At 43.8% G+C, this 15,928-nt stretch overlaps 1 protein-coding gene across 1 annotated transcript in view; it reads left to right on the plus strand.

Annotated features, from left to right (window-relative positions):
• rims2a (regulating synaptic membrane exocytosis 2a) overlaps positions 1-15,928 on the plus strand; it is an 839,749-nt gene that overhangs the window by 103,122 nt on the left and 720,699 nt on the right. Inside the window, exon 3 of the mRNA XM_060824314.1 lies at positions 8,660-8,947. Within this exon, the coding sequence (XP_060680297.1) occupies positions 8,660-8,947 (288 nt within the window). The remainder of the gene's footprint in view (positions 1-8,659; positions 8,948-15,928) is intronic.

Below are 15,928 nucleotides of genomic sequence, written 5' to 3' on the forward strand. Positions count from 1 at the left end.
TCATTATGCCATGTACGCTGTCAACATATAGCACACCATTTGAAAGATTTTCAAACATGTAGGGAAACAAGGTCTCAACTGGACAAACAGGAGACTGGAAGGGCACAGCAAGCCAGGCACACCAGGAGGTGGAGAAGTCAACGTTTTGAGTATTAACCCTTCTTCAGGACTAGATGTGAGGGAAATTGGAGCTACAGATTAATAGAGAGGGGTGGAATGGGGAGAGTACTAGAATGGTGAGCTAGTGATCAGCAGACACAGGTAGTGGGTACGACATGGTAGTTAATGGGAGGGGTGTTCTTTTTTCCAGAGAGGTTGTAAATGACACAAACTCCGAACAGTCTTGTGTTGAAGGGTTTTGGGGCCGATGTGATATAGCTAACAGATACTGCCTCAGGAAGAATACTTTCAGGATTAAAAAAATCACACTTGTACAATGAAAGGGAAGTGGCCAGTTCTCCAAACTCAGCTTTTCTCTGGTTTGGTGTGGTTTTTAGCAGTAGTGTGGAAAAAGCTGCTGTATCCTGTAACAATTTGTGTTTTATTTTACATTTGTGCTAAGCAGTTTTTATGGAGATTGTTACAATTATTTGGAACAACATCATTAAGTTGGGATGATCTGTTGTGTTTTCAGATTAATTTATTCGGTATTTTGTTTTCTGTTGTTTGTATTTCGTTCATAAATCTTGTAAATAAATTCTGTTTTGTTTAAAACTAAGTGGTTTGACAAGCGGCATCTCTTCCTGGAATATCCACTTTACACCTGCTTAAAAGAACTAGCAGAGTTAGGGTCTGGGTGACCTTCTTGAAATGTTTTGAGGGTTCTGGCCTGTTTCATAACAGTTGCTTGAAGGAAGGGTGGGTAGGTAGAATGGAAGGGGGGAGGCAGGGCTGAAAAGGGAGCTGGCTGATGGGTGGGATGGCTATTTGAGATTAGAGAAATTGATGTTAAGTCCTTCGGGCTGTAGACTGCCCAGGTGGTCTGATTCTGGCTGTCGGACAGAAAGCAGAGAGTGGGATAAAAGAATCTTTTCTCAGGATGGCAGCCAGTGACAAGTGGTGTTCTGCAAAGGTCAGTGTTGGGACCACAACTTTACACTTTATGCATAATGATTGCAATGAAGGAACTGAGGGCATTATGGCTAAGTTTTCAGATGATACAAAGATAGGTAGAGGGACAGGTGGTATTGACGAGGCAAGGAGGCTGTAGAAGGATTTGGATAGCTTAGGAGAGTGTGCAACGAAATAGCAGATGGAGTACAACATGGGAAAGTGTGAAGTCATGCACTTTTCTAAGAAGAATAGAAGCATGGACTAGTTTCTAAATGGGGAGAAAATTCAGAGGTCTGCAGAGACTTGAGATTTCTAGTCCAGGATTCTCTCCAGGTGAACTTGCATGTTGCGTCAGTAGTTAGGAATGCAAATGCAATGTTGGCATTTATTTTGAGAGAACTTGAACATGAAAACAGGGATGTACTTCTGAGGTTCTATAATGCTTTGATCAGACCACATTTGGAGTATTGTACGCAGCTTTGGGCCCCATATTTCAGGAAGGATGTACTGGCCCTGGAGTGTGTTCAGAAGAGGTCCATAAGAATTGAGCCCAGGAATGAAAAGTTTAACGTTTGAGGACTACTTGATGGAGTTTAGGAGGATGAGGGGAAATATAATTGAAACTTAGAGAATACTGAATGGCTTGGACAGAGTGAATGTTGGAAAGATGTTTCCATTGGTAGGAGATTCTAGGATCCTAGAACCTTCGAGTAAAGTGAAGTCCTTTCAGAACGGAGTTAAGGAGAAACTTCTTCAGCCAGAGAGCGGTGAATCTATAGAATTCCTTGCCACAGAAGGTTGTGGAGGCCTTGTCATTGAGTATATTTAAGACTGAGATAGATATTTTGATTGTCAAGGGTTACCAGGAGGAAGGGGGAGAATGAGGTTGAGAAACTTATCAGAGTTGAGAGTGTGTTGCTGGAAAAGCACAGCAGGTCAGTCTGTCTCCTGAGAAACTTACAAGCCATGATTGAATGGCGGAGCTGACTTAATGAGCTGAATGGCCTAATTTCTGCTCCTATGTCTTATGGATTCACTGCGACAATGGTGGAGGCAGAGGATGGACATGTTGGAGGGAGAGTGGGAGGGGGAATTGAAATAGGTGGTGACCGCAGGTTCAGGCTGGCTTTTTCGGGCCAGGCGAGAGTGCTTGGCGAAGCGGTCACCTCATGTACATTTAGCCTCGTCGATGTAGAGAAGACTGCCTCTATTTCAGACACTAACTACTCTCCAATCAACACACCGATTCTGATCTACACCTCGCAGCTAGCCAGCACACTTTCCTTCCTCATCTGTCCACCCCCACAATACATTCAAGATCTCCACATCTCTTCCCTCCACTCTACCTCCATTCCTCTGCATCCCTCCCCATGTCCAATCCTCCATCCCACTCCCCAGCCCATCACCTTCTCACTCTCCTTATTCTTCAACAACTGCTCTTAGCACACTGTGTCCATCCCTCATCCATCGCATGCAACTGCCATTCACCCCTCCCATCCTTTAGCCTCCTCAAGATCCCTCCAAAGTCCTAACCCTGAATCTTGCTGCACATTCACCATCCCACTGATCTCGAACTCTGGGGCCAAATGGACTGCCCTCAGTAAAGTGCTCATGTTCATGCCCGTCCATCCCTGCCATGATGTGGAGCTCTTCTTCCTCTGCCCTTGTGCTGCCATCTTTGATAAAGATTCCCAAGCACTACCCGAGGACCCTTCTCCCACCTTCAAACTTCCTATTCCTCTTGCACATCCTCTCAAGCCTCTTTTTCGCCCTGGAAGTCTTTATTGCTGACTGCTGATGTAACATCAACTGCCTCAATTTCTCCACACTGCTCACCCACAGCAACCTGTACAGCATTCCACACTCTCTGCACTAATCCCCATTTCTCTATGAAACCCACTGACAAAGGTGGGGCTATGGTTGTTTGGAGATCAGACCCCTCTGTTGCAGAGGTTGAATGCCAGCTGTCTGCACCACATCCTACCTCCCCTTGACCTTGACCCCACCATTGCCCATCAAGTCAGCATCTCTCTCACTGTCCATGACCTCATCACCTCCAACCCCATAATCCCCTCAGACTCCGCACTGCCCAGTTCCAACAGCTTCCCAAGATCCACACGCCCATTTACCTCATCCACCTATTGTCTCCACATGCTCTTGCCCACATAACTCATTTCTTCATACCTCAACTCCATTCTCTTTCCTTTAGTCTAGTTATTTGCCATCTACATCCGGGACACAAGCCACACCCTCCACCTCTTTGGAAGCTTCCAGTTCCCTGGCCTCCGTTCTTCTTCTTCACTATGGACGTGCAGTCCTTCTCTACATCTACACTCCACAGTGATGACCTGCAAGACCTCAGTTTTTTCCTCTCCAACAGACCCAACCAGTCACCCATCCCCGAACACCACCACCAGCAATACCCTCTTCTGCCTTGCCAATTTAGTCCTCACCCTCAATAACATTTCTTTCAATTCTTTCCACTTTCTTTAAATCTAGGGGGTGGCCATGGGCACTCAACATGGGCCCCGGCTACACCTGCCTCTTTGTCAGTTACGTTGAACAGTCCTTCCTCAGTATGTTGAAAAGTGTGGCGCTGGAAAAACGCAGCAGGCCAGGCAGCATCCGAGGAGCAGGAGAATCGACATTTCGGATATAAGCCCTTCTTCAGGAATGAGGCTGGTGTGCCAAGCGGGCTGAGAAAAAGGTGATGGTGGGTGGGGGTGGATTTGAGGGAGGGGCGCTGGGAATACGATAGGTGGAAGGAGGTGAGGGTGATAGGCCGGGAGGTCGGGAAGAAGATTACAGGTCAAGAGGGCGGTGCTGAATCCGGGAGTTGGGACTGAGATAAGGTGGGGGGAGAGAAAATGAGGAAGCTGGAGAAATCTACATTCATCCCGTGTGGTTGGAGGGTTCCTAGGCGGAAGATGAGGCGCTCTTCCTCTGGGCGTCGCATGGCCAGTGACTGGCGATGGAGGAGGCCAAGGACCTGCATGTCCTTGGCGGAGTGGGAGTTAAAGTGTTCAGCCATGGAACGGTTGGTTTGGTTGGTGTGGGTGTCCCAGCGTCGTTTCCTGAAACGTTCAACAAGTAGGTGGCCAGTCTTCCCAATGTAGAGGAGACCACATCGGGTGCAGCGGATACAGTAAATGATATGTGTGGAGGTGCAGGTGAATTTGAGTATTTTCCGTAGTATTTACCGTGGTAAAGCGCATGGAAGGTATAGAATGTAGAGAAATAAGTGGCGATATCTTGAAAAATGTCCATATTACAGAGGAGGAAGTGCTGGATGTCTTGAAACGCCTAAAAGTGGATGAATCCACAGGACCTGATTAGGTGTACCCTAGAACTCTGTGGGAAGCTCTGGAAGTGATTAATGGGCCTCTTGCTGTGATATTTGTGTCACCGATAATCATAAGTGAAATGCTCGAACTATGGATGTCGGCTAACATGGTGTCACTGTTTAAGAAGGGTGGTAAGGACAAGCCAGGGAACCATAGACCAGTGAGCCTGACGTCGTTGGTGGGCAAGTTGTTGGAGGGAATTCTGAGGGATAGGACGTACATGTATTTGGAAAGCTGAAAATGTGTTGCTGGTTAAAGCGCAGCAGGTCAGGCAGCATCCAAGGAACAGGAAATTCGATGTTTCGGGCATAAGCCCCCGATGAAGGGCTTATGCCCGAGACGTCAAATTTCCTGTTTCTTGGATACTGCCTGACCTGCTGCGCTTTAACCAGCAACACATTTTCAGCTCTGATCTCCAGCATCCGCAGACATCACTTTTACTCGAAGTATTTGGAAAGGCAAGGACTGATTACGGATAGTCAGCATAGCTTTGTGCGTGGGAAATCATGTCTCTCAAACTTGATAAAGTTTTTTGAAGAAGTAACAAAGAGAATTGATGAGGGCAGAGCGGTAGATGTGATCTATATGGACATCAGTAAGGCGTTCGACAAGGTTCCCCTGGTAGACTGGTTAACAAGGTTAGATCTCATTGGATACATGGAGAACTGGCTCAAATGTACAAGACAGAGGGTGGTAGTGGAGGTAGTTTTTCAGACTGGAGGCCTGTGACCATTGGAGTGCCACAAGGATTGGTGCTGGGTCCTCTACTTTTCATCATTTATGTAAATGATTTGAATGTGAACAGAAGAGGTTTAGTTAGTAAGTTTGCAGATGACACCAAAATTGGAGGTGTACTGGACAGCAAAGAAGGTTGCTTCAGATTGCAATGGGATTTTGATCAGATGGGCTGAGAAGTGGCAGATGGAGTTTAATTTAGATAAATGTGAGATGCTACACTTTGGGAAAGCAAATCTTAGCAGGACTTATACACTTAATGGTAAGGTTCTGGGGAGTGTTGCTGAACAAAGAGACTTTGGAGTGCAGGTTCATAACTTCTTGAAAGTGGAGTCACACGTAGATAGGATAGTGAAGAAGGTGTTTGGTATGCTTTGCTTTATTGGTCAGAGTATTGAGTACAGGAGTTGGGAAATCATGTTGCGGCTGTACAAGACATTGGTTTTCGAATATTGAGTGCAGATCTGGTCTCCTTCCTCAGGGTTCAGAAAAGATTTACAAGGATGTTGCCAGGGTGGAGGATTTGAGCTATAAGGAGAGGTTGAATGGGTTGAGGCTGTTTTTCCTGGAATGTTGGAGGCTGAGGGGTGACCTTTATAGAGGTTTATAAAATCATGAGGGGCATGGATAGGATAAATAGACAAAGTCTCTTCCTTGCGATGGAGGAGTCCAGAACTAGAGGGCATAGGTTTAGGGTGAGAGGGGAAAGATATAAAAGAGACCTGAAGGGCAACTTTTTCATTCAGAGGGTGGTACGTGTATGGAATGAGCTGCCAGAGGAAGTGGTGAAAGCGAGTACGATTGCAACATTTAAAAGGTATCTGGATGGGTATATAAATACAAAGGGTTTGGAGGGATATGGGTCAGGTGCTGGCAGGTGGGACTAGATTAGGTTGGGTGTCGGCATGGAGAAGTTGGACGGAAGGGTCTGTGCTGATTTAACATTGAGTTCGCTGATTTCAAATAATCTTCACACCCATCCCCCAGTTCCCTTTCCAGACCTACCTCCTCCCTTCTATTCCTTCTGACTACCAACCGGATTCATCCCTCCTGTCAACCAACCAGGTCGTACCCACTACCTGTGTCTAATCACCACCTTTCCACTACCCTCCCCACCCATGCCCCCAACTCTTTATCTGTAGCTCCCCCTATCCTCACATCTACTCCTGAAGTAGGGTTAATGCCCAAAACATTGACTTCTCCACCTCCTGATGCTGCCTAGCTTGCTGTATTCATTCAGCCTCTTGTTTGTCTACTTTTGATTTCAGCATCTCAGGTTTTTTGTCTATCAGCTGGTTCACAGACACTGTCCATCACAGACACTCAAAGCCAGAACTATTGCACCTCTGTACCAAAAATTCAACTTCTACTTAATGGATTTTCTTTCACCATTACTGTGCCTGTGAACTTGCATGAATCTTCACAATTCTGAGAGCTTAAACTTTCTCAGCTTTCTCTGTGATACCCTACTGGTTTATAACCAAACACTCTTTTTATTTCTTGCAAGTTTCGAAATGCTATACTGATACTACTGCAAGTTTCCTGTATTGCTTTCGAGGTGAAAAGCTATATTTGCTTCTGACCTCAGTCAGGTCTCCTCCAAACTGTCATGAACATTAATGTTTGGGTTTTCTAAGCTAACGTCAATCCATGATTATCTTGCTCAAAAATCAAGGAAATAGCTTTAGTGTTTACCCCATCTGTTACAAGCCACCACAATTAAAAACAATTTACTTTTACACTCTGAGGTGACCCTGCTCTGTGACACATGCTGGACTGGGTCAGCATTCAGAGGATTATCTGTTGTATGCTAATGTGTATTCATGGAATATTGCAAATAGGCATTAGTTGCACATTGATCTGAAGCCTAGCATGTCATAAACTTGCTGTTGACTTGGATCTCTGGTCTCCAACTGCTATTTTGAAAGTGAAATTTGGATTGTTACATAATTAAGTCACTCCTCACCATACTTCCATGCTTAGCAGGCTTCATCAAATCTGTCTCCGGCGTCTTCATAGAATCATAGAATCCTTACAGTGCAGAAAGAGGCCATTCATCCCATTCAGTCTGCACGGAACCTCCAAAGAGCAACTTACCCCATCCTTATAACCTGTATTTATCGTGACTAATACACTAAACCTGCACATCTTTGGAATATGAAACCAGAGCATCCAGCAGAATCCAGTGTAGACTTTGGAAGAACATGCAACCTCCACACAGTCACCAAAGGCTGGAATTGAACTTCGAACTCTGACACTGTGAAGCAGCAGTGTTGCCGTTGTTCTTGGAATTTGAATTAATATGAAATCATGCCAGGCACTGAGTGATGTGGGCATGAGACACAAATTTAGGAGAATTCCATGTGGTTGGCAGTGATGAGCTTCCTGCTGTTGAGGGTCAAAAAGCCCCATTTCCAACCAAGTGTTGAATGGTGGGATGGGATTCTTGCTCGTGAGTGGTGAAAGGCTAGCTCTCATGACATGTGCACTGTGTAAGATGACACTGTGCTAGACACCCCGGGGTTCCCAGTATTACTCAGTATTTCTGTCTGCAGTAAGTGGGTGAAAAAATGGTGTAAAGCTAGACACCAGCATGCTTGGTGCATAGGTAATAAGGTAATTTCGAGGAGAGAGTGCAAAAAAATTTTTGCTGCTCACGGAGGAAGTCCTTCCAAGAAATTCACCAAAATTGCCACTGAAGAAATTCCTGGTAAAATTTAGCCCATTATTTCAAACTGGAAACTTCTTTTACCTTGTCTCTAAGATCAGTCATCAACAACAAATATAGAAATTGCTGGAAAAGTTCAGGTAGGGAAGCATCTGTGAAGAGAAATCAGAGTTAGCACTTTACATTGTGTGCCCCTTCCTCAGAAGTTTCTGATTAACAGCATCTGCAATTCGTTCAGACCAATCATTAGTTTTCTTACTTTGTACACATGCGTTTCAGTTTTTTTGTCTTTTCAGTCTGTTCTATTTGGGAGTATCTTTGGCTTCTTGCCATATAAATGCTGTAAGATATTCATAGCAGAAACCCAAGAGTATGCCCCAATAGTAATAAACTATGTACCATCTGTTACTGATGATTTTGACAGTTAGAAATTAGGGTAACCAAGTAATGACTTGGTTACCTGGGCAGTATAACATTAAATCTGCACAGAGTAATTGGGTACAAATCCCATTCTGAATTGATATCTTAACATGTCAATTTTAAAATCATGAGTTTCCCAGGGTTTGACAGGAGTTCCTTTTGTAGGTCAATCAATATGCATGATGCTGTGGTTTTCTTGACCCATCCTTTGAAGAAGGGTCTATGCACTTGACAGGAGAGTTGAGGAAAGGAAATACCTTATACCATTCAAATTCCAGATTTTATTTTTTTCTTCACACCAGATTTAATCTTGAGTTTTTTAAACAATAATGTGTTTAAGTATTTCAACTCTTTGTCTTTAATCAAAAGATTTAAAATCTCATTCTAAAAAAATGATATTAATTACTGCACTAAGACTAACCTACTTTTCTCGTCTCAGGTGATGTGGGTATGTAACTTGTGCCGAAAGCAGCAGGAAATCCTCACTAAATCAGGGGCCTGGTTCTATAGCAGTGGCCCAAACACGCCACAGGAGGCTGACCCGGCTGAGACCACAGCAGGAGTGTCCCACAGAAACGAAGAAGCACCAGAGGAAAAGAAAGCAAAACTCCAGGAGCATTCCCAGTTCCAAGATCCATTATCCTCAGGGGACGTTTCCACACCAGCGTCAGACAAAAACAGACCTCAAGGGCTCATGCGACAAGATTCAATCAAAAATGGTTCAGGGGCGAAGCAACATTCAATTCAGGCCACCAGTGAGATAACCACAGACAGGTATGACATTTACAGTAAAAACACCAGTAAATTGCATCCAAAAGAAGTCCTGGTTGCATTTTTTTTACTGTTTCCCTCCTGTTTCTCCACCAGTTATTAAAGTGGTTCTTAAAATGGCATGTTTGAGCTTATTTTCTGTCTGCTGATTATGAAGTGTCTCAAAGGGTGAATTTCCAAAGCAAGTGATGTAGTGTGCTTATTTTTATCATTTTATCCTTCCTCGTTACAGTAGGAATTTAATTTTCTCATTGAGGTGTTTGGCTATTTTTGTGTAAAACATACTACAAGTACTCAGCAAGGGCCTCACCTTCGTCCCACTACATCCTGGATTAATGAGTTTGGGACCTTGAATATTCCCCTGCCTCAACCTCCGAGCCCACTTTTTCCAGCAAGATTCCTGCCCACCCTCCGAGGATCCCTTCTCCTTCCTCGCACCCCTTCTCCTTCCTCGGACACACTCCATCTACCTTGACATCTTGTGCTGGTCTGTTACCTGTTCTTGATCTCTTCATTTCTAACTGCTGTCGCAGCATAGACCATCTCAACCTGTCTACCCCTCTCTCCCATTCAATGTCTCACCCTCGCAATGTTCAGTGCTCCACTCGCTCCGTCCAAACCTCAACCTTGCCATCAAACCAGTAGACAAGAGGGGGTGCAGTGGTAGTTTGGTGCACCGACCTCTACACCGCTGAAGCCAGGTGCCAACTCGCAGACACCATCTACTGCCCTTCAACCAGAACCCCACCTCCCCACACCAAGCCATTATCTCCCAGGCCATTCGCAACTTCATCACCTTTGGGGGTTTCCCACCAACAGTCTCCAACCTTGTATTCAGAGAACCCTGTACGGCCTGATTCTAACTCCTACCCAAGATTCACAAATCTGGTTGACCCATTGTCTCAGCCTGCTCCTGCCCCACCGACCTCATCTCTGGCATTGTCCTTGACATTGTCCTGTCCCCTTTAGTCCAGGAACTCCACACCTACGTTTGGGACAACACCCATGCCTTTCAACTCCTCCAAGACTTGCGTTTCCCCAACCCACAACGCCTTATCTTCACCATGAACATCCAGTCCCTCTACTCATCTATCTGTCACGATGAAGGCCTCCAAGTCCTCTACTTCTTCCTCTCGTGCTGACCCAACCAGTACCCTTCCCCTGACACAGTCAGTTACCTGGCTGAACTGGTCCTCATTCTCAACAACTTCTCCTTTTAATCCTCCCACTTCCTCCAAACCAAAAGGGTAGCCATGGGCACCCACATGGGCCCCAGCTATGTTTGCCTCTTCTTTGGATATGTAGAACAGTCCATCTTTCACAGCTACATCGGCACCATTCCCCACCTTTTATTTCACTACATTGATGACTGTATCGGCACTACCTTGTGCTCCCATGAGGAGTTGAACAGTTCGTCGACTTCACAAACACCTTCCAACTTAACCTCAAATTCACCTGGACCATCTTAGACACCTCCCTCCCTTTCCTGGATCTCTCCACCACTCATTCCCGATGAAGGGCTTATGCCCGAAATGTCGATTCTCCTGCTCCTTGGATGCTGCTTGATCTGCTGTGCTTTTCCAGTCTTGACTGCAAGTTATCATGTCACTTTTTTGTAGAACTTTATCAGAGACATTTTGCAATTCACAAATATGCCTCTTAGAGTGGACTAAAATTCCCTTCTAAGAAGAACCTGATGATGTGGTTTAGTTTTTTTAGAATTGTGAAGACCGTAGGGTTTACTCAAAATTGCGGTGGAAGCCCAAATCTGGAATTCTTGCACCATTTCCATCAGATCCGATTTTAGCCAATAAAAGTTTGGGTGAACTGTTACACTATCATTGGTGAAAAACCACAGCTCAGTCAGGCATTAAAACTAGGTGTTAACATTTCAAGTCTAATATGACTCTACATTGGAACTTGTTACTCCAAAGATGTCATATTGTCCTTGAAATGTCAACTCTATTTCTCTCTCACAAATGCTACGAGACCTTTTGTGTTTCTCTGGTACTTTGTGTTTTCATTTCAGATCTCTGGGATTTCTAGGATTTTGCTTTCTTTTGAACTCACGTTCAAACTGACCCCATTTTTATTGGAATAAAATCCTTATGTTATTGTGTACGTGTTATGAAATTTTTGTGATTTGGAATTGCTCGTGTTGGAGTAGGGTGTACACAGTTAAAAATCACACAACATGGGTTATAGTCCAACAGGTTTATTTGGAAGCACCAGCTTTCAGAGTGCTGCTCCTTCACATTTCCTCTTGCCTATTTATAACTGTCAAGTTATTTGAATCCCCAGCCCTTTAAATTTTGAAACAAAGCTGCTGCCTGTTATGGTCTATGAATTGTTTAAAAACAAAAGCTGTCCTTACAGTTTTATGCTTTTTTTTGTTGATTTAAGCCTAAGAGCTTTTTTTTTAAACATTATTACTGATTGCTTCCACAACCAGGAGGGACCTGCAAGTTCTGCAGTCTGATTAACAGCTTCAAGGTGTTATGAGAGGATTACCAGTCTTAAATATTTAAGGAACTGATAATGTATTAAATGCCTTTTGTGAATCATGTTACATAATTAATAGATAATTAGGAATTTATTTTACTACATCTCAGTATGGCTCATTACATCTGCCCATGGTGAATACTACGTGAGTTGGCAAGAAGTGCCAAGATGGGAGGTGTGAGTTTCCACTTACTTGGTATGGGACGTGGGGTTTGCGTTAAAGATGAACAGATTCGAGATTGGGGGTTAAAGGGCTTAATAGTTTAAAACAAAACCAGGACAAACACTTTTAGCTTTCTTAGCACTTGGCAGTCCCTGTGGCTATCTCTGATCTGCATCCACGTGGGTCCAGCATTGAGCTGCTAATCCACTTTTTCCAAAAGTGGGAGTACTGAGTCAAGAATTTTCTGACTCTATGACCTGTCTTGGGAGCAAAAATCAAGAGCAGCATGTTAAAAGTCACTGCTGCTTTTGGGTAGGATATTAATGGATTACTATTAATAATTATTTCCAACAAGCTAAGAAAAGCCAGCTGTAGATTATTTTATTCTTGTCATCATTAAATCTGTCTGCTTTATTACTTTCCCTCATAGGTTGACACAGCAAGAAATTGTAAAATTGAAATATATTCCACCAGTTTGAGCACTACTATTACAAATCTGCATCATTAAAAAAAAATCAACTTGAAATCTAATCTCACTGATATTCCCAAGAGCAACAGTAAATAGCCATTGCAGATTTTGTATGTTGTAGGACAATAAATAATTCTGGATGCAGTACAAAGAATATGAAAAATTTGCATGTTATTGAAATAGGAGTAGGAGTAGGCCATTTGGGTCTGTAATGATATTCGGTACCTTCTTTCTGCTTTGTCCCCATAGACTTTGATACCTTCAGTCCAATAAACTATATGTAACTCCTCATTTAAACCTTCAATGTTTCCACCTTGACCACTTCCTAAAGAAAAGAATTGCACAGACTCACCACTCTCGGGGTGAGGAAATTTCTCCTCATCTCAGTCCTAAGTGACCTTCAGAAGATATGGGGAGAAAGCAGAAGCAGTGTATTGAATTGTGCCATGATTATACTGCATGTATATATCCTTAGACGGCGACCCTTCCATTCCTCTTTTCATCAATATGTTACAAGGGATCATTCATAGATTAGTGCATGAGTTGTTACAGACTTGTGCCTTGATTTTGGCATCTTGTACATCTTTTATTTATTAGTATTGAAGTTTGAATTATCTAGTCCTGGTCACTTCGTTTTGAAGATAAATCACCAAACCTGGGTTTTGTGGCCATGTCCTGCTAACTAATCACTGGTAGTGGTGGTGAAGTTGCCATTGGTATAATGCATAGATTAGATTACTTACAGTGTGGAAACAGGCCCTTTGGCCCAACAAGTCCACACCGACCCGCCGAAGCGCAACCCACCCATACCCCTACATTTACCCCTTTGCCTAACACTACGGGCAATTTAGCATAGCCAATTCACCTGACCCGCACATCTTTGGACTGTGGGAGGAAACCGGAGCACCCGGAGGAAACCCACGCAGACACGGGGAGAATGTGCAAACTCCACACAGTCAGTTGCCTGAGTCGGGAATTGAACCCAGGTCTCTGGCGCTGTGAGGCAGCAGTGCTAACCACTGTGCCACCGTGCCGCCCCTTGTAGCTTTCCTTGCATGACCATCTCAGTTGTAGCTTGGACCATCTCCATTTTTCAGCTGTACCTCAGAAAATGAAAACATTGCACCCCAGAACACCATCACAACTGGAAAATATGTATTAATTCTAGGCATGTCCCAAGACAGCTTGATCTTACAGCCAGATGAGATACACCAAGAAATTTGTTTTGAATCATTCCATCTGGAGCAGACCACTCTACATTGTTCCAGTTGGAAAATAATGAGTTGAACATTTCTAATGATAAACGATATTTATATAATGCCTTTCATGACCAATGGACTTCACAACCAATTAACTATTACTGAAGGTTAGGCAATGTTTTAATGAGGAAACATAGCAGCCAAAACCCAGACATAGCAAGCTCCCACAAACAGTCATGTGATAATGACCATATAACATATTTTTGCAATGTTATTTGCGAGATAAACTTTGGTTAAGATACTAGGACTAAAATTGGGCCATGAAGACAGAAATGGGTGAATTTATTATGGGGAACAAGGAAATAGCAGAAGAGTTGAATAGGTACTTTGGATCTATCTTCACTGGGGAAGACACAAGCAATCTCCCAGATGTAATAGTGGCTGAAGGACCGAGGATAATGGATGAACTGAAGGGAATTTATATTAAGCAGGAAATAGTGTTGGGTAGACTGTTAGGTCTGAAGGCTGATAAGTCCCTGGGACCTGACGGCCTGCATCCCAGGATACTTAAGAAGGTGTCTGTAGAAATATGGATGCATTGGTAATCATTTTCCAATGTTCCATCAATTCAGGATCAGTTCCTGCAAATTGGAGGATAGCTAATGTTGTCCCACTTTTCAAAAATAGAGGGAGAAAGAAAACAGGGAATTCTAAACTGGTTAGCCTGAATGTCAGTGGTGGGAAAGATGCAGGAGTCAGTTATAAAAATGAAATTACGACTCATATGGATAGCAGTAACAGGATAGGTCAGAGTCAGCATGGTAAAGGGGAAATTGTGCTTGACTAATCTTCTGGAATATTTTGAGGCTGTAACCTTGAAGATGGGCAAGGGAGAGCCAGTGAATGTTGTGTACCTGGACTTTCAGAAAGCCTTTGATAAAGTCCCACAAAGGAGATTAGTGAGCAAATTTAGGGCACATGGTATTGGGGGTAATGTACTGACTTGGACTGAAAATTGGCTGACTGACAGGAAGCAAAGAGTTTTGATAAACGGATCCCCTTCAGATTGGCTAGCAGTGACGAGTGGGGTACTACAATGTTCGGTGCTGGGTCTGCAGCTGTTTACAATATGCATCAATGATATAGATGAAGTCATTAAAAGTAATGTTAGCAAATTTGTTGATGACACAAAGTTGGGTGGCAGGCTGAAATGTGAGGAGGATGTTATGAGAATATAGGGTGACTTGGACAGGCTAGGTGAGTGGATGGATGCATGGCAGATGCAGTTTAATGTGGATAAATGTGTGGTTATCCACTTTGGTGGCAAGAACAGGAAGGCAGATTACTATTTAAATGGAGTAAGTTAGGTAAAGGGGACGTACAACGAGATCTAGGTGTTCTTGTACATCAGTCAATGAAAGCAAGTGTGCAGGTACAGCAGGCAGTGAAGAAAGCTAATGGCATGCTGGCCTTCATAACAAGAGGAATTGAGTATAGGAGCAAAGAGGTCCTACTGCAGCTGTACAGGGTCCTAGTGAGACCACACCTGGAGTATTGTGTGCAGTTTTGGTCTCCAAATTTGAGGAAGGACTTTCTGGCTATTGAGGGAGTGCAGCGTAGGTTCACGAGGTCAATTCCTGGAATGGTGGAACTATCATATGTTGGAAGATTGGAGTGACTGGGCTTATATACACTTGGGTTTAGAAGGATAGAGGAGATCTGATTGAGACATATAAAATTATTTAAGCACTGGACACTCTGGAGGCAGGAAGCATGTTTCTGCTGATGAGTGAGTTCAGACCCAGAGGACACAGTTGAAAAGTAAGGGGAGGCCATTTAGAACAGAGTTGAGGAGAAACTTCTTCACCCAGAGAATGGTGGATAGGAATGCTCTGCCCCAGAATGCAGTGGAGGCCATGTCTCTGGATACTTTCAAGAAAGAGATGGATAGCGCTGTTAAAGATGTGGAATCAAGGGTTATGGGGATAAGGCAGGAACAGGATATTGATTGTGGATGATTAGTCATGATCACAATCAATGGTTGTGCTGGCTCGAAGGGCCAAATGCACCTATTGTCTATTGTTTATAGGACAACTACTGTGCTCTTTGAAATAGCATCATGGAATCTTTCATATTCACAATAGCAGTGGCACAATGGCTTAGTGGTTAGCACTGCTGTCTCACAAGTGCCAGGGATCGGGATTCGATTTCATTCTCAGGCAACTGTGTGGAGTTTTCAAATTCCATTCGTGTTAACATGGGTTTCCTCCCACAGTCCGAAGGTGTGCAGGTTAGGTGGATTAGCCATGCACTTCTTTACACAATGTGGTGGGTGCATGGAATGCACTGCCAGCGGTGTTAGTAGAGTCAGAGACATTTCTGACATTTAAGTGACTGCTGGACAAGTTCATGGATGGCAGTAAATTGAAGGGTGTTGTGTAGGTTAGGTTGCACTTAGATTCAGATAAATGCACAGCACAACATTGTGGGCCGAAGGGCCTGTACTGTACTGTACTGTTCTATGTTCTAAATTGCTCATTGTGTCCATTGCAGGCTAGGTGGATTAACCATGGGAAATGCAGGGTTACAGGGATAGGTAGTTGG

This window comes from Hemiscyllium ocellatum, chromosome 4 (assembly GCF_020745735.1).
Source record: "Hemiscyllium ocellatum isolate sHemOce1 chromosome 4, sHemOce1.pat.X.cur, whole genome shotgun sequence".
In the NCBI taxonomy this organism is placed as follows: Eukaryota; Metazoa; Chordata; class Chondrichthyes; order Orectolobiformes; family Hemiscylliidae; genus Hemiscyllium; species Hemiscyllium ocellatum.